Below are 22,410 nucleotides of genomic sequence, written 5' to 3'. Positions count from 1 at the left end.
CTCCATCCTGATCACAGCCTGTGTTCCAAACTGTTATTTTACATAGTATTTGTTCCTCTCTCCATCCAGACTACAAAAGAAACAAACATTAACTCTGGAAAATCAGTCTACAATTAGAAATGCACATACACACACACACACAGTTTTAATTACCTTCAATCCCAACACCCCCGGGAGGGGGGTTAGACTAATATTTCTAGTATAGTTTTCAGTGCTTCTTTTAAAATTGACATCATACAGGACACACTGTATTATAACTTGCTTTTTCTCTTAACATAACATTTACTCCGCCTCCTCATATCTCAGAGAAAAGGATACCAGCCACAAACACCAGGTGAAATTCAAGGTGAATTATCAAGCCTGCTACCACTATGGGCAAGTGGAGCCTAAACGCATGAGAAAACTCTGAGAAACAATGCAGATTTATCCCACTCAAGGGCAGAGGAGCTGCGGTAGTCCTACCCAACTCCTGTCAGTCCTGGTTGAGAGGCCCTCCTAGGCTCCCTCTACCACTTCCAGAGAGAGCCCTCCAGCAGAGATGCAGATACTGATGGTTGGAATAGGCTGTCTCCATTTAAATAAGTAATAAAACCCAAGGGATATGGACACGGTACTGACAGCACCTGCTATACCTCACATCTTCGAATATTCTGTATCATTTCAAATTTTATAAATTAAAATGACTTCCTATAAAACATAATTACTTTCTATTCAACATCTGATATTTGCAACTAAATGTGCCATATGCTTTGTTTCCTGGGTAGGGTACCTGGGACTAAATTTGAAAAGAAGCACATCACAAAACCGCAGGCAATCAAGGAAGAATAAAATCATTAGGATGAACCACATGAAATGCTGTTTTTTGCAGATCAAAAACAGTTGAATATTAGCAGCTTCATATGGTTCAATGTACTATGAATCAAACTTCAATTACTTGCTTTCTGGGTTCCCTAACTATTGCAGAACCCATCGGCAAGGTATTTACTTCTACCTCTCATTTCTTTTTCTCTTCTCCTTTTCCTTGTTCATGAGGAAACATAGGCGTAAAAACACAAACTAATGACTACTGGTACACTAAAAGTACAACTTCTCACCTGTGGCCAGACCAAGTGTGAGCAAATGAATGAATGAATGAATGAATGAAGCAAAATATGATTTACATAAAGAATATATCTTTCTCTTCTACTCCTCATGTTTCCATTCTTTCAACTAAAAGAAAAATTACTATCTCAAAAGACTGACATACTGGGGCTGGCCCCGTGGCCAAGTGGTTAAGTTCGTGTGCTCCGCTGCAGGCGGCCCAGTGTTTCGTTGGTTCTAATCCTGGGCGCAGACATGGCACTGCTCATCTAACCACGCTGAGGCAGCGTCCCACATGCCACAACTAGAAGGACCCACAACGAAGAATATACAACTATGTACCGGGGGGCTTTGGGGAGAAAAAAAGGAAAAAAAAAAAAAAGACTGACATACTAAAGCACACCAGAAGACAAAACCAAGACTGTGATAGGAATAATTAAACCGCCACATACATAAAAATGTTTATAAACTTTTTTGAGTTTATTTTCATGAAAATACATTCACTTTGTAAGATAAAGTACATAGCTATGACAGACATCTCTATTTAGTTTTAGCTACTACCAAAGATTTGGAAAACGGAGAAGAAAGAAAAGGCAGATACATGCTCATCTTTACCTGCAAATGGAGATTTCACCAAGGGAGTGTCCTCCACCGTTATACCTTCTTGTGTCTTGTGTCCAAGCCTTTGCTTGTACTGCTGCCCAAACCCTGTGGAATGGATGGAATCTACAGAATTCGTTCCATTTGACTGTGTGGTCTGAACATCGCCTGTGTGTTCAGAAGAGCAGAGCGAGTCTTCAGTACGCTGCTCTACTTTCATTAGGTTGCTACCAGGTAATACTCTCAAACCGACAGCAGGAAACTTCAGAACAGCAGAGTTGGCCTCACCCAAACTCAAAGCATTTGATATCCCAAAGTCATCATCCTCAGGAATGGGGTTGTACCATATTTCTCCTTCATCATCTGCATCATTTTCCTCATTAAAGTTTAGAGAACAGTTTCCTGATAATGAAGAATTTGTAGCATTACACACCACATATGTACAATATTCTTCAGATGATTTGAGGAAAGGTCGTGATAGCTGATGTTTAGGTAGAGAGAGGGGGGAGACAGATAAATTACTTATATCTTGGCATTTCTTATTTTCTTCTTCCAAATTAAAAGATCTCAGAGTACTCTGATATAGCCAATTGCGTTTCTTTGACACAGTAATGCTGTTAAGTGGCTTATGACCTCTGAACCCAATATTATCCTTGAGATCTTCAAGTTCTCGTCTCTTCATTGTAGACCCATACATATTTTCAAATAAATCTGTTTCAAAGAAAAAAGGAAGGTAGAATGTAACGCCTGTATACCAGGAAAGACATGTCCCTTGAGACCGGTTATTAAAGTACTATCTTTAAAAAGAAAAAAGAAAAGTAGTATTAATCACATTCAAAGATTAAAATTGAACAAGAAAATTTTTGGATTTTTCTACCTAAAAATGACTTCTATAATTTAGAAATCAGATTGCTGGTATAAGTGTCACAAGAATTCTAAGAAAAAGGATGAACAAACTCTGAGACTGCCTTTATAAACAATCACGTTTATAAAGAGCTAACAAAGCCTTCTCTAAGCAAAACACACTTTGTAAAAAGCTTATATAGGACGCTTTGTATACAGCATGGCTTCAATTAATATTTAAATAATTTTAAACTCACTACTACAAGGACCAGAAGTCTTCAGAAAACACAGGTAATGTTCTTACCTTTTCAGACAAAGATTAACTTTGAATAAAAATAAGTGTGACTTACTTCATACTAAATGCCTTACTGATTACTAAAATTTCAAAATAACATTTATTTCTTAACCATAAAGTACAGTAGTATCTTATGCAGGGTTTAAGTTCTAAATATCTAGGGCAAAAATAAAAATAAAAATCCCTTAAGCAGGCCCAGATTAGAAGCAGGTATCCTGTCTCATGAAGCACAATACAGCTATTGCTATTGGTCAGGCACACACCTAAGCAGCAAGAATATATGGATGAAGAAAACAGTCTCTGCCCTGAAGGAATTTGCAGGGGGGAACATCAAATACTGAGATATGTGTGTGTGTTAATATAATGTGATAAGACTCTAATAATGTATATATAACATTAATTCCACATAAAGAGGAAAAATATTTATGCTTCCAAAGAGTGGTGTAAAGCTGGCTCCAATAACAATCAATAAGCTAAATATATATCATAATACTAATTCACTACATACAATTAAAAAAAAATAACATTTCTTAAAATTTAAGATCATGCCAGGCTTGTGAATTAAGGAATTATGGTCTTATACTACTTCGGGAATGTGGTTGATTCATCTTAGTATTACAGCAAGTAAAATATAATAGTCTAATACCACAGAGTGATAAAAACATGTTCAACTATGAGGAGCTTAATAACAATAAAAAAATCAGCTTCATGCATAATCATGGCTTTCAGTAACCTCCCTTCTACTGAAAAAAATCCTTTAAAACATGTACATTTGGGGGGCCAGCCTGGTGGCATAGTGTTTAAGATCGCATGCTCCACTTCAGTGGTCTGGGGTTCGTGGGTTCAGATCCCAGGCACAGACCTACAGGCCACTTATCAAGCCATCCTGTGGTGGAGTCCCACATACAAAATGGGGGAGGACTGGCACAGATGCTAGCTGAGCAACAATCTTCCTCAAGCAAAAAGAGGAGGATTGGCAACAGATGTTAGCTCTGGGCCAATCTTCCTCACTGGAAAAAAAAAAAAAAAGAGGTAAATTTGCCCTTTTTTAATCCTATACATTACCCAACCAACCAGATTAATTACAAAAAAACCCCAAAAAACCTTAAACACAAACTAGTTTTCAAGTTCAATTAGTTCCAGAGGCAGGAATAGACTAGGAATCAGAAGGGAAGGAAGCTCCCATGAACAAACGCCTACTATGCCAGACATTTATTTACTCAGCAAATACTTACTGATTGCCTATTATGTGCCAGGAACGAGAGAGAAAGCAGTAAGGAAGCCCTTAACCTCATTGAACCTCCTCAACAATCCTGAGACAGGTATAATTATTTCCATGAGCTTCAAAAAATATGAGGAGTATGGTCAAGGTGTTAGCCCTAGGATTCAAACTTAAGTCTGTCTAACCCTGAAATCCATGCTCTTACCCATCTCCCCACACCATGATACCCACTAAACACAGGGAAGTAGGCAACCCTCTGAACATGGCAATAATGTCAACCAGTTAACCCTGTAGGGTGGCTGCTGGTAAGGATTAAGTGAGATAATGTTCAAAATACTTTGAAAACTATATAGTACTATTCAGAAAAGTCAAGTAACTTGCCCAAGATCACCCAGATGGTGAAGGGAAAAGGCAGCACTCAAAATAAACTCTTCTGACTGCAGAGTTCATAGCTGTACACCTGGGCTACCACTAAGGGATACCCACTTCTCTCTCCAGGATTTAACATGCAAACACGTAACAGATATTCAATAAATATCTTGAATTGATTTCGTTTGATTTAATTAATGAAAACCTGAAGATTCAAGTCTTTCTTTGGTTCTGTGTCCTTTACACTTAAAATTCAGAACTGAAAATCAACACATACTCAGGCATCATTGAGGCTCCTGGGTTTTAATGACCATATCCTCTTGCCAAATGCATTAAAATCTAGATCAATTTCACATTTTAGCCCAAATCCCATATTATTGAGTACCATTTCAGACCTTCGCAGAATATTATATGTAGTTTTGACACAATTATAAACTTGAAACAAAAAGTATAAAATCATACAACTTACAATGGCTATGAGCCACATCTAACATTACCTTTTTCTCAGATGTCTCTCAAAACATGCAAAATTTTATATAGACACATTATTTTGAGTTCTATTAGAGTTTTTTGACATACACTATATATAAAATAAACAGACTTTTACTAGTACTACACTCCAAGGAACCGCAATGAGAAAAATAAAGCTAACAGCATCCCATATTTAAGCCAACTGATACTTCTATTGACATTAGCATTTAATGAGGGTGTAACATTAAAAGGCATAATTACACTGTGAGATACACTGCAACTATTTTTCATGAAACTCCAAACTGCAAAAACTTGAAACCAAATAGTCTGACTGCTATTGCTGAATATTTCAAAATACATGATGCTGAAGTTTAAATTTAGAGACAAACAGGTGCATTATTAAAATTTCTGATAAAGGCCAAATTGATTTAGTTATTTTAAGTGAATATAAGCAATACATTATTTAGGGCGGCAAATTTTACTGAGAAACTATTTATAAATAATTTAAAGCTTTTCACTTATATCTCAGTTAATTAAATAGATGCATATAAATGTAAATTATACAGAAATGGAAAGCTGTTTGCAATCTTCCCTTCACTCCCTTTTTGTGCTAAAATTAATCTTAAACCCTATTGGTATAAATTTAAAAATTACCTTTAGCTTCAGATTTTACACACACACATGCATGCTGAAAGAAGGCACAAGTAAAAAAAATATAAAAATAAATGTGCAAAGTTGCAAGGCAAAAAAGTCTATTCTCTTGCAACTACACATTACAGTATAATTATTCAATTCTATCTAAAGTCATTTTACTTTGAAAACCTAAAGAAAATGTAGAAGTGGCAATTAAAAGTTTTCACTCAAAAAAATATTCTAGGGGCTGGCCCAGTGGCACAGCAGTTAAGTGTGCAGCGGTTAAGTGCACACATTCCACTTCGGTGGCCCGGGGTTCGCCGGTTCGGATCCCAGGTGCGGACACGGCACCACTTGGCAAACCATGCTGTGGCAGGCGTCCCACGTATAAAGTAGAGGGAGATGGGCATGGATGTTAGCTCAGGGCCAGTCTTCCTCAGCAAAAAGAAGAGGATTGGCAGCAGTTAGCTCAGGACTAATCTTCCTCAAAAAAAAAAAAAAACTCTATATAGTGGTGAACTACTCAAGCCAATTTTATGCTCTCAACTATTATTTCTTAATAAACCTAGATGACTTACTATTACCAAACATTTAACTAGTGAGTGCCCAGCTCAAAATCATCAGCAAACTTTCTGAAAAATTATGTACTTGAACTCTCATTGAAAATGTACAGTATCTACAGACATCTTTTCATCATTTTTAACTTTCTACTGCAGAAACAAACTCTGTTGCTTTTGCTTACTTCTCATTAAAAATCCTAAATAAAAGTATTCTTATGAATGTCGTGTTAGAGTTTAAATAAATACAAGCAATGCTGCTTACAGAGTCAAGCCTGGCTGCCCAGATGAAATGACTATAATAAACTTAAGCTTTAGGTTTATATGAGTGTGTTCAGACATATGTCTTTATCTTTCCTGGATAAATCTAAATGGGGTAAGGGGTACAAGAAAAAGGAAAGAAGTGCTTTTTGTATCTTATTTTTCCTCCCTTGTGACTAGCAATAAAATCCCTTAAGAAAAAAGCTGTGTGATAGCTTTGGGGACAGGAAAGTAGAGAAGAAAACTTTGAGACTGTTTTCAGTTCCACAAAAGTAACGGGGAGGAGCAAGACAAAAGCAGCACAGAAGGAAAGATGAACAGAATAAATAAGTGTCCCTAAAGGGGGGAACTCTAGTTCAATTCCCAAAGCTCCTCAAGGCAGTACCCCGCAAGTGATCCTTTCATTCTCCATCCAGAATCCTGCTGATGTGGGGCAAGGCAGTACTCTCCTCACAAAGTCAGCATGCCTTTCTCCTGATAACAGTTAACTAAGCACCAGGCATGGAACCAAATGGATTATCTTTCTTCATCCTCACAGCAACCTGAGGACTGAGGCAAGGCAGGGCTATGCCTGTCCAGTAACAAGCCTGGTAAGTGGTGGAGTCTGATCAGAAACCAAGAAAATCTATTTTGTTAACCACTGTTCTAAGTGGCCTCCTCTCTTGCAGATTCCAAAATATCACTTTTCTTAGTACCAGATGAGACCAATATGGAGGGAACTGCTTAAACTTGTCACACACAAGTAGTAATCATAAATTCACACAAATAAAATTGAAGCAGAAAGAGCTCAAACAGTTTGCTCTAATAGAGGTTAGTTTAAGTATCAAGTATCAGAATAAAGTAGAAAAGTAGAATGCTTTTACAAAACTTTAACAAACTTATCAAGATAGGTAACTGGCGGCACTGAGAACCTTAGAACCTTACTACTCAAAGCGTGTACCAAACAGCAGTACCTACACTGCCAGTTTATTAAAATGCTGAATCTCAGGTCCCACCCCCATACACACTAAATCTGCAGTTTAAGAAGATTTTCAGGGAGTTCATATGCACATGGATTTGAAAAGCACAGCTCTGTAACAGTCAACCACAGTTTGAGTGGCACAGGTCTAGAAAATAGCCTTAGTAATTCTCAAAAACTAAACACCACTTAGAAATATAGGACTTTCAAATCAACACAACATTATTTTCTGCTGAATTTGTAGTTCTCAGAGTTTTCCTGCCACCAGCAACTCTAATGTTCTATGGCACTCTTCCCCCCCCAAAAAAACCCAGAAAGCTGGACTTGCGTCTAAGGCCACAATGACAGAATTTCTCAGAGAGGAATTTAACACTAGAAGACAGTCAAAAATTATATGCCTATTGCTACTACTCTTGAAGAGGGCTAATACATAAAAGAATTAGTTGGAAAGGTTCATCAAGATAATGCAGCTCACAAAGATAATAAATTAGAGATACAAATAATTGAGAAAAGAGAAATAGATGGCAATCTGCATTATAAGTGTCAACTTTCTTTAAGATATAATGCACAAGATCACACATCTAATTAATACTATTTTACAAGAATTGTCTAAAGATTTTAGACAAATTATTAACAAGTTACATGCCCTAAATTTTTTCTTTCATAGATCATGAAGCAAGAAAAGTAGAGTCAAAGCAGGCTCATTATTTTCTAAAGTAGTAAAAGGCCAAAATAGCTCAACCTGGTACTTTTGAATTTATTTCTGAGTACTATATGCTAATTAAAACTTATTTATAAAGACATAATGAAGTATAGTTAGCAAATAGGTTAAAATTCCTTTGTAACCTTAAGACTTGCAGAAACTTGATGATATTTACTATGTGTAATGACTTTAGATTTCTTAAATAATCATCTCAATTAGGAACAAATTGGCCAATCTGTGAACACTACATACCCAACTGCATCAAATCACTGACATTATTACAATATCAAAAGTTTTAGTGGCTCTTAGTAAGAGCCAGAAATCAAAACAAATTTTGGCTTCCATTTGTTAAACAGTCTCAAAAGTTTCCAAAATATCTAAGTAGATTAGGTATCTCTATCCCATTATATAGTTATTCTGTTTTACAAATTCTAACTATAACTTTATTTTGAAAAAAATACTCACAAATGATATCATATAGAAAAATGTGATATAAGCCTTTTAGGCTATTTAACATCTTTATACAACCAAGAATGTACTGTTTCATCTGGACTGCCCAATTAATTTTTTAGAAAACACGGTTTAAAATAATTTTTTAGAAAACATGGTTTAAAAGTAGAATCCAAGTAACATCAATTTGAACTAAGTAAACACTTAAAGGTAAAAGTTTAAAATGGATGTAGCATTAATTAAAAAAAAAGTCTTAAAACCTATTGTAGGATTCCTCCATCTTCTTTGCAACTTTGGGGAAGTTACTTACCCCTCTAAACCTTGTTGGAATCCATCCATCTCCTCAATTCAAGCAACTTAGCAGAATTAAGTGAATCAAACCTCTAAAGAAGTTTAGAGTCTCTTTGACCTTATACAAACAGGGGTTTTGGAGTCATAAAGACCGGAGTTTGAATCCACATAATAGATGGAATCCAGATACTAGCATATACAAACCACATACTAGTTTGAGTGGCCTAGGGCAAACTACTTACCCCTCTGTTTCTTTTGTTGTTGTTGAATGACAGCTGTCATACCTCCATTGGGGGGAGTAATAAAGATTATATTCGAACCACAAGAAGTATCCAGAATGGTTTTAATAAGTACAACTAACCTTCATGAAAAATAGTGTAAAAAAAGTAAATTCTCCAAATCTATACTAGATAGACATTGCACAAATTATTTTTACTTTTTCCTAGAAGATGAACCGGTGCTAGGAAAGGAAATAACATCTAAGAAAGTTGTTTAAACGAAAGATTATTGAAGCTTTTGCTTAGATTTCTTGTAAAATATCTAAAATACTAAAATGGGGTAATTCTAATGTTTCATTTTAATTTCTTTTAAAGTTAGTTTCACTTAATTAGTGTCTCAATGAAAAAAATCAATGAACTCATTCTTAAGAGTTACTACATTTATTATTACTTGAAAATCTTTGAATGTTTACACTATAACTGAAGGCATTAAAAGTCATCATATGGTACATGTTTAACCTTTGCAACAAGAGTAAAAAATACCTGACTAAAGTTTTATACAGATTTGTGTTATGGCCAACATTTAACCATCGTACAAAGGGTTAACTAAACCAAAATCAGAGAAGGTAAAGATATAGTGGCAATAAAATGTAATAAATGATTACAAATACTTGACTCTTGGAAATGCACATTTTAATGTGAACTTAGCAAAAAGTACATGTCTCGTCGCAAAAAATTTACATTCTACTACTCTTTTATTCAAGTGAAATGGAATTAATTTGAGGGAAAAAATTGACAGGTTAGATTGGATTAGAGATTTATAGATTCGAAAAAAACTTTTCAAGTGTGTAGACACTTTAAATGAATCATTTGAGAGGGCAGCCCGGTGGTGTAGTGGTTAAGTCCCAGTGCTCCACTTGGTGCCCAAGGTCAGAGGGTTTGGATCCAGGATGCGGACCTACACACCACTGTCAAGTCCTGCTGCTGTGGTGTCCCACATGAAAAATAGAGGAGACTGGCACAGATGTTAGCTCACAGACAATCTTCCTCAAAAACAAAAAGAGGAAGATTGGCAACAGATGTTAGCTCAGGGCCAATCTTCCTCACCAAAAAAAAAATAAAATAAATGAATCATTTGATTTGTCCTCATTGTATAATTAGAAGTTTTGTGAACTTTGTTTCTCCCCACTGTTTTTGTGTTTACTGGTTAAACAAGGTTAATGTGTATAAACCCAGTCCTGTAAGATTTCTAATTCTTACCAGAGAAACTGACAAGTACTGTGAAAACTTTTTACATTTCAGCATTTAATATTTTTAAAATTATCACTGACACCTGAGTTATTATGTTCACTAAAAGTCTTTACATTTAAGAGTAGTTCGAAAGATCATGTTGGTTTTGGCTCAGTTTGAAGGTACTACTTTTAGAAGAGAATTTTTGCTATTTAGAACATAATTAAGAGATTTCCAGAATTCATAACCTAAATCTTCTGGGAAAATTAAAAATCACGACATACAAAATAGGCAGCAAAATCCTATTGGAAGGACATATATACTTAAGTTTACAAATGACTTTAAATGTCTGCACTTTCTTAACAAGTACATAAGGGCCATTTGTCTTTTGATTAAAATACTAGGGCCCTTGATTTTCCACAATAAAAAGCTTACTGACTTTGCTGGGTTTTTTGTGGGGGGGGTGGGGGTGAGGGGATGGAAAGGTGGAGAAAAGAAGCACAGGAAATCCTACCTGACTAAAAAGAAATTTTACTCTGGTAGATTTTTGGTTTGGTTTGGTTTGGGTTGCGTGTAAGTGTCTGTATGTGCGGGTGCCTGGAAGAGACAGGGAAAAAAGGTGTAATGAGAAAAATGACAGTTTATGAAGCCCATAAAGTCTACCCTGGATCAAATTCAAATGCACAAACTTTACAAAAGTCTATGGATTTGCCTAGAGCTACAAAGAATAGAAATCAAGGCGGCCCCGCCCAACTCTAAACCTACTAAAAGCGTGTGATGAACTTAACCTTTACTCACTGTTGTGCTTAGGAGTAGAAACACGGGTTCTTAGAGAAGAAAAAACAAAAACTCCAAGTTCCTCATGCCACTGTCTTAAAAGAAAATAAAAGGCAAATCGAGTGAATGCATTATCCAAGTACCCTCGACATCAAATTAAGCTGCCACTTACCTGACACTTGCTTTGGCACGGACACCCACCTGTCTGCAAAAACAAAACCTACTCTTCGCTCTTTAGCCAGAAGCCCAGTTGGTAAACACTACTACGGCTCGAAGTGTGCGCATTTTGATTGCAAAGTGTCCTACCTGTCAGCGTAATTCTTTGGTCTGGAGGCACCGCGAGGACATGGCTTTCTCGCATTTTCAAAGCGCCCAGGTGTGGAGAGCTTGCCTGCGTTCCTGTGACTTTGGGGGCTGTCCCACGGGCGCGACCCTTCATTCCCAGGGACAGCAGGCGCCCTTTGTACATCCACTTCTGCAGCTTCTTGACTGTCACCGCGGGCGGCCTGAGGAAGGGCAGCCCCTCCTGGCCGTCCCCTTCGCCGCTGCGCAGCCCCGAGGACCCCGCAGGGTCCCCGAAAGGGCTTCCCGAGGAGCGCCCGGGCTGCGAGGAGCTGGGAGGCGGGAGGCCAGACGGCGCCGCGGCCCGGGCGCTGCCTCCGCTCCAGCCGTGCATCCCGCCTCCACGTGGCGGGGGCTCGTCCCGGTCCCCGCGCCCGCCGCACCTGATCCAGCTGTCGCTCGGCCACCGCTGGAAGGAAGGCGGCTGGGCGCCCACCCGGAGGCTCTCGAGGCTTCTGCTGCAGGACAGTCGCATCCGAGGAGTCCGCAGGCGGCCTCCCCCCGACTCCCCCGGAGGCGACCGGGGCGGGGACACCTGCTGCCAAGGGCGGCCGCCGCCTCCCCGCTCCCAGTCCCGAGGGCGGGCGGGGCGGTGGGCAGCGCCGCAGGGAGAAGGCGGCTGGCCCCGCGCCCCGGCTCCCGCAGGGCAGCTGCGATCCGCCCAGCCGTGGCCGCCCCGCCGCGCGCCCGAGTCAGGGGGCAGGTCGTGCATGGCCTGGATCAGCAGATAATAGGCCTCTCGCAACTGGGTCTGCAGCCTGCCCGTCTCCAGGCGGCCGCCCTCCGCCCGCGGGGTGGAGCCCGCCGACGGGGGAGGCGGGGGCCGCCGCTCCGCCTCCGCCCCCTCGGGCGCGGGCTCCGGCGCGGGCGCGGGCTGGCAGCCGCCGGGCAGGTTCTCGTAGTAGTCGGCACCGTCCTCGTCGTCGTCGCGGTCGTCCTCTCCGCTGCCCTCGGAGCCCGGCGCGGGGTGCGCAGAGGCGCGAGGGCGCCCGCGGCCCGGGGGGGCGGCCTCCTTCCCGCCGCGCGGCCGAGGCCCGGGCGCCCCCGCCTGCCCCGCTCGCCCTCCCGGCCCCCGCGCTTCGGGACCCCACGCCTGAGGCGACGGCGGGGGCTGCTCCCGGCTCGGCCGGGCTCCGCCGGGGTGCGCGCGCGAGGGGGCCGAGGAGGCCGCCACGGTAGCTGCCGCGGCCGCCCGGAGCCCGAGCCCCCCGGCAGCGCGGGGACCCCGCCTCCCCCGGAGCCTGGACAGCGTCCTCCTCAGAGGGTCCGCCATCCCCTCCGCCTCAGCAAGCAGGCCCGCCCCTGGCGCGGGGAGAGGTCGGGGCCCCGCTCGGGAGAAAGCCGCGCTCGCGGAGGCGGCGGCGGCTCCCCATGACCGGCGCTGGCCCTCGCGGGCTCCTCACATACTTGGCATAACTCTGCCGCTGGAAGGGGGAGGGTAGCGGCGCGCACGGCGCATGCCCCGGAGCCCGGGCCGCGACGGGGCGCGCGGGCCGCGGCTGCGGGACTGCGTTTGGAGGGTGGGCGCGGGACGCGGCTGGACGGTGGGTGAGGGTGAGCACAGGAGCTGTGGGGCGCAGGGCGAGTTGAGGCTGCAGAAAGAAGGAGCGGGAAGGGGTCTGGGTTTGGAGGCTGCAAAGCCTCGTTGGGGGAGACGGAGAAAGGGAAAGTGCCCTCCTGGCTGCCTCTCCATCACCTTCGCCACCCTCCCCATTGCCACCGCGGCACGAGGTGTGTCTAATACAGCAAGTCCTAGCTTGAGAGAAAACTAAGATTGTTGTGACGGACAAAGTATGAATACGAGTGTATCCCACTTAGTGCAACGTGTTCGAGAAACGTTCCGAATCATTTCAATTGCACAGGGAGCTAGCTATTTAAAGGAAATTTGCAGCGATTTCTTTTCATAAAGAAGAATCGTTTTGTCCAAAAAATCATCACCGGTGTCTCTTTTAAGTATATTTTTCTTTCTTTTGTTTTCAATTAATGTATACTAACGCTAAATTCTGACGTCAACCAAAACTTTTAAAATGAAGCCGCAAATATCGTAGTGCCCCCCTATCACCCCGCTAACACTTCATTTTAATTAAAACTGGGTTGAGAAACAATTGGATTGAAATTGAGAAAGCATGCTATTTGGAAATACCAGCGCTCTCTCAAAAACACTGAATCCCGTGCTCTATGTAACAGTTGTAAACTGAAGTACCACCTGTTGCCACAGATCAATGGACCTATCCGTGATTGGGAAGAATCAGTGTTGTCATCATCCCTGATTTCAGAGTTGCATTTTTTAGTGTTTACATATTTAAAGGGGCCGTTGTCTGAGTATCTCATGAATGTACTCCTAACTCCTAGCACAGTGCTCACACATAGTTAGCACTCATAGTAAGCTTGCATAACTGAGTAAAAGAATGTATTACTTACCCTATTTCCAACTACATTTATCTAAATTCTTTTTTTTTTTTTTTCCGGCACAAGCCAAAGACTCCAGTCTATAAATGTGCATTGATCTATACTACCTTTGTCAATAGCTATTCTCTGCATCTGGGAATAATTTTACCTGCATCTCTATTTGCAGAAATCTTACCGATCCTCTAAGACTCCATTCAAATGCCTTCTCCAAGAAGTCATCTCATCTCCCACATGGACATGATCTTCCATTCTTCCAAACTCCAATAGTACTTTACTCATACCCACTCATAATATATTTATTGTTTTTTGTTTTATACAAGGCATGCCCTATCTCCCGTACAAGACAAATTCTTAAACTCCTTAAGGGCGGAGACTGTCCATAATTGACTTTTGTATTTTCCACAGAGTATAAGTATAGCATCTTATATACTGTACATGATGAATAAATATTTTTAAAATTAGTGTCAACTTTAAAGGAAACAAATGACTTTCATTTCCAGTCTGTTGCCAACTCTGCACTAGACCATGCTGTATTAGTGTTGTTTTAAAATTCTTTCAGTGATGAATAAGAAACAGTTTGTTAAATAATCTTAATTCTCATCTAGGAAAATACCGTGAAATGTTACACTATAATTTGCATACATTATTATTTATAGTTCTCATTATCTTTATTCCATGGAACAGGCTATTTAATAAATAGACAAAGCATAAAATTATGTTCCAGTGAAATATTCCCACAGGAAATGACTGAGAGTAAATCTGGCAATAATGGTGTCTATAAACACAATTTGATCTCTGTCTCAGAGATTGTTTCCATTCCAACTCCCAGTTGCAAAATCTTTATTTTTTTCTTTTTGTAATTAACATAGTTGTTAAGAATACCCTAAGTTGCATATATATGTCAAAATGAATAGAAAAATATAATCTTGAAGGTCTAGATCGAACTTCATCCTTAATTTCAAGTTGTCAACTTGTTAAATTCAGGAGTTATAAAACACATTGGCCAATATAAAATATTGCATTGTTCTGGGCGTTGCTCAAAACTAAGTGTGATGCTGTACAGCAAAACTCAACTTAATGCTGCTTTAAGGTTGAGAATGTTCTATCGCATAAATTCACAATTTTTAAGAAGTATTTGGGGTCACAACAGAAATTAATAAGGCAGTTATGGCCTTGTGGCACTACTTAAGGGCCTTAAAAATGCAAATCCCACTTTTCTGTATATGTATTACACTTCAATAAAAAGTTTATAAAAATCTAATTGTAAGAAGACAGTGCCCATAGAACTTACAATATACATATTACAATTAAAACAGTGACAAGATATAAACATAAGCTATGCTTTGTAAAATCCTTTTTGAGTTTTAACAGTTTAGACTCTGTTCCCCCAGTTATCTCAATTTTCTAATATACTTAGAAATAAATGTATTCTATATAAATATATATTCTAATATACTTCTAATCAACAGATTCCCATGACTATTAGGGGGTGGCGGTACATTTTCCACTGTTTGTACTTGTTTCTCACTGACTTGGAAATCATTTTGATGCCCCATGAATTAACAACTATGTGTTGGCACAATCACAAAAGATGCAACAACTGTGAGATAACAGGGCTTCAGTAAGGCAGGGAGCCAAACTAGAGATGGGTAGGACCAACTCAGTCTGGGGGAAGCGGGGAACAGCAGAGCAGGTTGAGGCAGAGAGCTAAGTTTAACACTAATAGAGGGCAAGTGTCTAGGTATGTTATGGTTATTTTCTAGGCAATTTAGAGTGCATTTCTGTCTCACCACTGCTCAGTCTTCCATTATCCTCTTAGTGGAAACAAAGGCAAGTTTAGCTCTGGCATTGGTCCAGTTCTCTCTCTGCACTGCCTTATAGGGATCCTCTGGTGTAGACCTGCCTGGTCTGCCATGTAGTTCCATCTGTATTGAGTGAAAATGCTTCAGCCTAAAGCTGACCACACTACCACTGCCCTAAGAATCAAGGATGACATGTCCTCAACACAGCAATTTTCACTGTTAATTTTGTCTAATTAACAATATCTGGCAATTGACAATATTCCTTACCTCAACCCCCACCCCCAACTAAAGTAATAAAAAGGGGGCTTTTGCTAAATACATATGTATTTTCTAATGTTTTAAAAATTTATAATGTTTTAGAGTATTCGCTGATATTTCGGACTCTCTTGTTATATATTTGGGATGTATAGAGTAATTTGCTCAAGGTCACCATAATAAGTGAAGGGGAATTCAAACCCTGTCTATCTGATTCCAAAGTCATTACAGCCATGGGACATTTCCTTGTATAGAATAAGAGAGTAAACATTTGCTAAAATAGTACTTGCACTGACTTGAACCTTTGTTTCCATAAATTATTTAGTTGGTCACCTTTCAGAAAAGACTTTAGTATTTCAGGAGCTTTTGTGAAATGCAGCTGACCATGGGAAAGCTGCGTATTGCACGTTGAATGCTTCTGCGTGCATTCCTCTTTAAGGGTATTAGAACTAAATCCTGAAATATATTCCATTTAACTGTAAATATTAATCCATAATGTGACACTGCATCCTGTAAATGTAGTCTAATTTTAAAAGTAGGACAAGCTACAATTAAGTACTTTAAAGGCAAAATATATGCATCCTTAAAACCACAGGAGCTCTCAGATAAACCCTTTTCAAAAGTGAACTGTTGGTATAGCCTGTCTTTCCTAAATGACTTGTACCTCAGGGTAACCTGTAGTTGATGAAGGGAAGTTGCTCTCTTTCAAAAATTGTCAGTCTAATAAAAAGAATTGATAGACTATCACCATTTCGCACCCTAACCAGATAATGGATCTAATAAGGGATCTAAGCAAAAATCACAAGTGGCTACTAACATCGCAAAAAGAGAGAGACAGGGGCTGGCCCCGTGGCCGAGTGGTTAAGTTCGCGCGCTCCGCTGCAGACGGCCCAGTGTTTCGTTAGTTCGAATCCTGGGCGCGGACATGGCACTGCTCATCAGACCACGCTGAGGCAGCGTCCCACATGCCACAACTAGAAGAACCCACAACGAAGAATACACAACTATGTACTGGGGGGCTTTGGGGAGAAAAAGGAAAAAATAAAATCTTTAAAAAAAAAAAAAAAAAGAGAGAGACAGCCTGATGTTACATGGCCTCTGATCGAGTACACAACACCACCTACGAGGTTTTCTTACCAAAAATGAGACGTGAGTCTGGTCAGCCTCAAGATCTGATTACCAATTTCTGGAAATTTCAGAGAACAGAGCAGCATGATAAACACCACCATGGGAATGCAATCACAAAATCCAGATGCTGGGAAATTACAGGATCTAGTTTCTTCAACATATTAACCAATTGCCATATATGGACTTTTTTTATTTTAACAGGAACCCAACTTTTAAAATAGATCCTGGCAACTGTCTAAATCAACACAACTTTGAGGGCAGTCCAAATGGTTTACTCTGCAGGGATGGCAAGAGAATATTGAAATCCCGGTCCAAGAACTATAAATCCATTCCAGACTTGAGGTGGTATAATGGAAATGATTTGAAATCAGATAGAACTAGTTCAAATCCTAATTTGATCAGTCATATACCCCAAAATCACTAATCATGATGAGCTCTTGCTCATCCTTGCCAGTTCCAGATCACTTCTCCTCCTCCTAAAACTCCACAGCTCTTTTGAAGTACATGGCGTTAAATACTTGCCGCTTGCCGCCTCTACTTTTCATAGTCGTCTACAACTTGTTCATTCATTCCAGCAGATGCCTCACTATCTCTTTCTCTCTGCCATTTTTCTTGTTATCACACTTAGTGATTCCATTATTCACAAAAAGGATCCATCCAATACCCTGGCCTATTGTTTTCTTGAACTTCTCTTCTCTAATAATCTTGTCCTCCACACACCTCAGCCACCCAATCCCAGAGTCACACATTACATTTTGTCGCAACCAATAACTGCAAACTCTCCAGATACCACTTCCTATTTCTGCTTGCTCTCTCCATCACCAAGGTTCCAACAATGCTTTGATCCCACTGTCCCTCCAGTCTATCACTCCCCCTCTGTCCTTTCTTCATGCCTTCCCAGTCTCAATTGCATTCATGGTCCCTGTGTAGTCATTCTCTTGCATACATCCTCAACTCTCTTGTCCCTCTTTCCCATCATCTGACTCACTCTGCAAACCCTCAACGCTGGTTAAAACTCACTTTTCTACATACTTTGCATTGACAATTAGGCAGCTTAATGTGGCTGGGGAAAAGCACATTGCAAACTTCAAGTGGTCCCTCAGTACTGCCGAACAACTCCACTAAATATCCTTAGTCCATTCATTCTCTTCTCTTCCTCAACTTTTTGACAGCCTCTCCTCCCTCAATTAGCACTTTTCTTTTTGTTATACTGAAATAACAGAAACATTCAGGAGAGAGCTTCCTCATCCTTCCACCACCAAATCGACCAGCTGGCATTATTTATTCTCTGATACTCCACCTCCCCTGCGCCCTCATTATAGATGAGCTGCCCGCTCCCCCACCCCCCACCCACCCCCCCGCGCCCACCTGAGGCCAGCTCTCTGACCTCCTCTCCTCTCCTTCCTCCTCTCCTGCCCTCCAGCCATGCTGGCCTCCTTGTTCCTTCAACACGCCAAACACTCCTGCCTCAGAGTCTTAATTTACATTTGCTGTTCCCTCTGCCTGAAATGATTTTTGCGTGACTTACTCCCTCCCTCCATCCAGGTCTCACCTCGAATGCTACCTCCTCAGAAATCCCTTACCTGACCATTCTATCTGAAAGAATACCCCTGACTCTTCCTATCCATTCAGTTTGCTTATTTTTCTTCATTGTACTTATTACTATTTAATATTACATTAAATGTCTGTTTATTTGTTTATGAGACATCACCACCACTCCCAAATGCCATAACCTCACCTTGTAGAATAGTTCTGGCATGTGTACGTGCTCAATACATGTTTGTTGAATGAATGCGTGATTTGCATATCCAAGAGCAAGTTAATATATGTTTCCATTTCCTCCATGGTAAACACAGTTTGCTATTGTTTCATGAAGTATTGGTAAGAGGATTAAAGAGGTAACAGACAACATAGATGAACCTTAAAAACATTATGCTAAGTGAAAGAAGTCAGTTGTAAAAAGCCACATGTTGTGTGATTCCGTTTATGTGAACTGTCCAGAATAAGCAAATACATAGAGACAGAAAATAGATTAGTGGTTGCAGGGGGCTGAGGGAAGGGGAGAACGAAGAGTGACTGAGGGAAGGGGAGAATGAAGAGTGATTGCCAAAGTGTATGCGGTTTCTTTTTAGGATGGTAAGAATGCTCTAGATCTAGATTTAGTTCTGCTTCTAGAACTAGATTGTAGCAATAATTACACAACCTTGTAAAAATACTAGAAATCACTTAGTTGTACACTTTAAAATGGTGAATTTTATAGTCCTCAAATTATTTCTCAATTTTTAAAAAAGGAGCATTATTTTCCTGCTCTTTTATCTTTAACTATACTCCCAGCTAACATTCATGGAAAATCTCAATGAAAAAGAAAATATTTTAAGGGAAGCTTTAAAAGGAGATTGGGGATGCAAAGAACAGCTTGTACGCTGCTTCACTGGGCAATCGCGGTCAGAAATGCTTTCAGATACCAAATCCTAGTTTTTCAACAGAGCTTTCAATTCTACATATTCAACAAATAAATACCAACGGCTTCTTTCTTAAAGTTTACTTTTCTCTATCAATTACCAAATGAATTCAAACCTAGACTTACAAAATTAAGTAAGAAACAAGACTTTTCTGACCCCTTCAACCTCTCACTACCACCAAGAAAACAAACAAATGCATTTTTAGTATTTAGAAATAACTTCCTTTCATTTCTTACTGGAAACTCATGGTTCTTTCATGTAAACAAAACGAAAGAGCATCATTTACACTTATAGCAAGAAACTGCTGGGAAAAACCATAATTACACTGAAAGAGATAAGTAAGTAAATGCATCTTTAGCCCTTTGTATTTTTTTTACTGGAGAATTTTCTCTGAGGCACAGGATAAGGCGCTACATATTACCTAACGTTTTGGAATAACAGGGAAACAATTTAGGGCAAAAACAAACCAAAGACTGCCTGATAACTTCTTTCCTGATTGAAATCATATTCTGATGATTCAATTATATGTACAGAGGGAACTTCAGGTAAGCACTTATTTATTAACTATTTCAGGTAATCAAGAAATAATGCTGGACTTTTTTTTACTATACATAACCAGTTATTTTCTTCCCAAGCTCATTTTAACAGGTGTTCTTATAACCGTTAATATCTCCATGGTTTTACTTTAGAAAAATCTCAATTTTATTTCAGTTGCTATTTTAAATTGTGATGTATGCATCAATTATGACACATACAAGAAAGGAGAACACAGTATGTGCAAGGCCATAAATGTCCATTCAGTGTAGAAATGGCAGATTCCAAGAAATACATTTTAAGTGGTGTGATGGACCGAATATTTGTGTCTCCCCAAATTTCGTATGTTGAAGCCCAGTATGATGGTGTCTAGAGATGGGGGCTTTGGGAGGTGATTAGGTCATGATGGCAAGGCCATGGTCTGATGGGATTAGTTTCCTTATAAGAAGAGACGCTAGACAGCTTGAACCTTCTCTCTGAATGCAAAGGAAAGTCCATGTCAGCTGTCTTAGTTCATTGGGGCTGCTATAACAAAATACTACAGGGGGCTGGCCCTCTGGCCAAGTGGTTAAGTTTGTGTGCTCCTCTTCAAGGCCCAGGGGTTGCTGGTTTGGATCCTGGGCACGGACCTATGCACTGCTCATCAAGACATGCTGTGGCAGCATCCCACGTAGAAGAACTAGAATGACCTACAACTAGGATGTATATTTATGTGCTAGGGCTTTGGGGAGGAAAAAAAAAAGATGAAGATTGGCAACAGATGTTAGCTCAGGGCCAGTCTTCCTCACCAAAAATACCATAGACTGAGTGGCTTGTGAACAACAAACATTTATTTCTCACAGTTCCAGAGGCTGGGAAGTCCAAGATCAAGGCATCAGCAGATTTGGTGTCTGGTGAGAGCCCACTTCCTGGTTCATGTAGGGCTGTGTTCTCTGCATACTCACATGGTAGAAAGGGCAGAAGCGCCCTCTGCATCTCTTTTATTAGAGTGCTAATCCCATTCAGGAAGGCTCCACTCTCATGAACTAATCACCGTCCAAAAGCCCCACCTCCAAATACCATCCAAATACACTGGGCATTAAGATTTAGCATATGAATCAGGGGCACACAAACATTCAGTCCATAGTATGAGCACACAGTGAGAAGGTAGCCCTCTGCAAGCCAAGGAAAGAACCCTTACCAGAAACAGACCATACTGGCACCTTGATCTCAGACTTCCAGCCTCCAGAATTGTCAGAAAATAGATCTCTGTTGTTTAAGCCATCTAGGCTATTGTATTTTGTTACAGCTGCCTGAGCAGACTAAGACAAGTGATTTTTTTTTACAATAGGAGAGTTTTTAAAACAACTTGTTTTCAAAGGGTTATAGATAAGTAAATTGAAGTGGTAAAAGATTTAGGTTAATGCATACTTGTGATAATACTGATAAATCACAGCAGGAATTTAGGACAATTTCTTTGCTCTGAAGAGTTCTGCCTCGGTTATTAATGAGAACAAGACAGTAATTGCCAAAGAAATTCTTCCTTTCATTATACTTTCCTCGAAGACTGGGATCATGTGCTGTTCTGTGAACTCACAGAGCCCAACATTGTACATCTTTACTCGTCTTTTGAAATCTGGACACCTGTCTCAATTCACACTACTGTTCACAAAACACACCTTCTTACCATTTTTGCTAACCAACTTATCCAAGAGTTGATGAAATTCTTTCACACACTAACAATGAATTCAAGATGAACAATAGGACCATCTACTTTATCACCAGAGTAAACAAAATCATCCTCTCTGTTGACTCATTTAAGATGAAACATGGTAACGGTTTTCCTAGATGGACCTGGAGATGCAAATAAGAACATCTTGAAAGCTGTTTCATTGGGCACTCACTGCTAGAAATTCGTTCACATATCATATCCTAGTTTTCCAGTAGAGTCCTCAATTCTACATATTCAACAAATAAATATAAGTGGCTTCTTAATTGAGAGAAGAGAAGAGACTATAGAGTCACCATCAACACTGTGATGATCAACAGAGGGCCCAGTACCCTATGAAAACTCAGTAATTGCTCTGAAAAAAACTAAAGAAGAGTTTCATGCACAAACAATTTGTCTCGCACATCTACGATAGGGTTCAAACTCAGCGCCCACCAGGATCAGGCATGTCCTGCCAGTGAGGGTACCAGTCCTGGAAGAGCAACCAGAGAACCATGCCTGCCTATTAAAAGGGAACAACTGCTTTCTCAGCGCAAGGAGTGAAAAACTACAGAGAATCACCCTCTATCCTTGTCTCATGTTCCTTTTTTTAACCTGTTGGGAAGGAAAAAACTTTTTTCTACCCTTCTAGGTTCTTTTAGCTGGTCTATTAATTAAATCAACATAAGACAGATTAATAGGAGAAAAACAAATTTAATTTTGTAGGTATGGGAGTCTCACATAGACATGAGAGATTCAAAGACAGTCAGGTAATTGAGGCTTTTGTGTCATCCTGAACTACGGAGGAGCAGGTAGGGGTCTGGGACTTCAAA

General features: G+C 40.3%; 1 protein-coding gene across 5 annotated transcripts in view; it reads right to left on the bottom strand.

Annotated features, from left to right (window-relative positions):
* The window catches only part of SYDE2 (synapse defective Rho GTPase homolog 2), a 49,236-nt gene extending 36,523 nt beyond the window's left edge, over positions 1-12,713 (bottom strand). The window contains exons 1-4 of one of the 5 annotated variants that reach the window (XM_070592751.1): positions 11,265-12,712; positions 2,203-2,391; positions 1,969-2,082; positions 1,696-1,848 (exon numbers count right to left, since the gene is read on the bottom strand). In XM_070592751.1, the coding sequence (XP_070448852.1) occupies positions 1,696-1,848; positions 1,969-2,082; positions 2,203-2,391; positions 11,265-12,573 (1,765 nt within the window). In that variant the 5' untranslated portion in view covers positions 12,574-12,712. Of the gene's footprint in view, positions 1-1,695; positions 2,392-11,264 lie in introns of all 5 variants that reach the window. The other 4 variants (XM_070592750.1, XM_070592749.1, XM_070592752.1 and 1 more) reach the window with 4 other exon arrangements.
* Between the last annotated feature and the right edge of the window lie 9,697 nt (positions 12,714-22,410).

The sequence above is a fragment of the Equus przewalskii genome, chromosome 24 (genome assembly GCF_037783145.1).
Source record: "Equus przewalskii isolate Varuska chromosome 24, EquPr2, whole genome shotgun sequence".
Classification (NCBI taxonomy): Eukaryota; Metazoa; Chordata; class Mammalia; order Perissodactyla; family Equidae; genus Equus; species Equus przewalskii.
Note: the sequence above shows the minus strand (reverse complement) of the source record. Positions and strands in the feature narration are given on the sequence as shown.